Genomic DNA, 1,455 nt, shown 5'->3' with positions numbered 1-1,455 from the left:
ATTAAATCAAAAGCTTATTGTTTATAATTTAAATCAACAAACAGAATCAAGTGATCTTGTTGGAGGATTTAAACCAGTTCAATTAAAATTATTATGTCATCCATTAAGAATTGAATTTATTGAAGAATTTAATAATGTATTTGCAAGAAATTCTAATGAAAAATTTATTAATCAATTAAATAGTGCATATGAAAAACAAGACTTTAATAGATTTTTAACTCTTATTATTAAAGCATGTGATATGGTTGATAAAAAAATTAAAACAATGGAAACATCTATTAGAGAACATTGGAATAATATAAGTAATAAAGCAAGAAAATATAAAGAACAAATAAATAATAAACAAAGTGGATTTGCATTTAGTTTTATTGAAGGAGATTTAGTTAAGGCATTAAGAAATGGATATTGGATTCTTCTTGATGAAATTAATTTAGCATCACATGATACATTAGAAAGAATATCAGGATTACTTGATGGAGAATCAATTTTATTAACTGAAATAGGAGATGTAACACCAATTCCAAGACATAAAAATTTTAGATTATTTGCTAATATGAATCCACCAACTGATGTTGGAAAGAAAGATCTTGCACCAGGTATTAAATCAAGATTTCATCCAATTCAATTTGATGAAATTATTGAAAGAAATGATTTACAAATGTTAGTAGAAAATTATTTAAATAGCATAAAGAAAAACCACCAGCTGAAAAAATTGTTCAATTTCATTTAAAAGCGAAACAACTTGCACATGATGAACTCTTTGATGGAGCAGGACAAAGACCATTATTTTCATTAAGAACACTTTGTTTAGCATTACAATATATTACAGATGTAACACCATTTTTTGGATTTGAACGAGCACTTTATGAAGGAATGAGTATGTCATATTTAACTCAATTAAATAGAATAAGTTATCCAATAATGGAAAAGTTAATTAATGAAACATTTAATAAAACAAATAACAGTGGTAGTTTACCAAAGAATAAAGAATATATTAATTATGGAGGATATTTTATTGAGAAAGGAGATGAAGAAATAAAAGTAGATGAAAAATATATTTTAACTGAAACAACAAAAAAACGATTAGAAAGTATTTCAAGAATAGTTATGTCAAAAAGATATCCAATATTACTTCAAGGACCTACATCTGCAGGTAAAACTAGTTTAGTTGAATACCTTGCAAAAGCAACAGGACATAGAATGGTTAGAGTTAATAATCATGAACAAACTGATGTTCAAGAATATCTTGGAAGTTATGTTCCAACAGAAGATGGTAAATTAATATTTCAAGAAGGTATTTTAGTAGAAGCAGTAAGAAAAGGATATTGGATTGTTTTAGATGAATTAAATTTAGCACCATCTGAAGTATTAGAAGCATTAAATAGATTATTAGACTTTAATAGAGAATTATATATTCCAGAAACACAAGAGACAGTTAAACCACATCCACAATTT

At 25.7% G+C, this 1,455-nt stretch overlaps 1 protein-coding gene across 1 annotated transcript in view; it reads left to right on the top strand.

Annotated features, from left to right (window-relative positions):
• Window positions 1-873: 873 nt before the first annotated feature.
• The window catches only part of EHI_153840 (midasin, putative), a gene marked incomplete at both ends in the record, with an annotated part of 699 nt that continues 117 nt past the window's right edge, over window positions 874-1,455 (top strand). Inside the window, one exon of the mRNA XM_001913342.1 lies at window positions 874-1,455. This exon is cut by the window's right edge and continues 117 nt beyond it. Coding sequence (XP_001913377.1) covers window positions 874-1,455 — 582 coding nt within the window.

This window comes from Entamoeba histolytica, genomic scaffold (assembly GCF_000208925.1).
Source record: "Entamoeba histolytica HM-1:IMSS scf_1104750518587 genomic scaffold, whole genome shotgun sequence".
Taxonomy (NCBI): Eukaryota; Evosea; order Mastigamoebida; family Endamoebidae; genus Entamoeba; species Entamoeba histolytica.
This window is presented reverse-complemented; position numbering and strand designations above follow the sequence as displayed.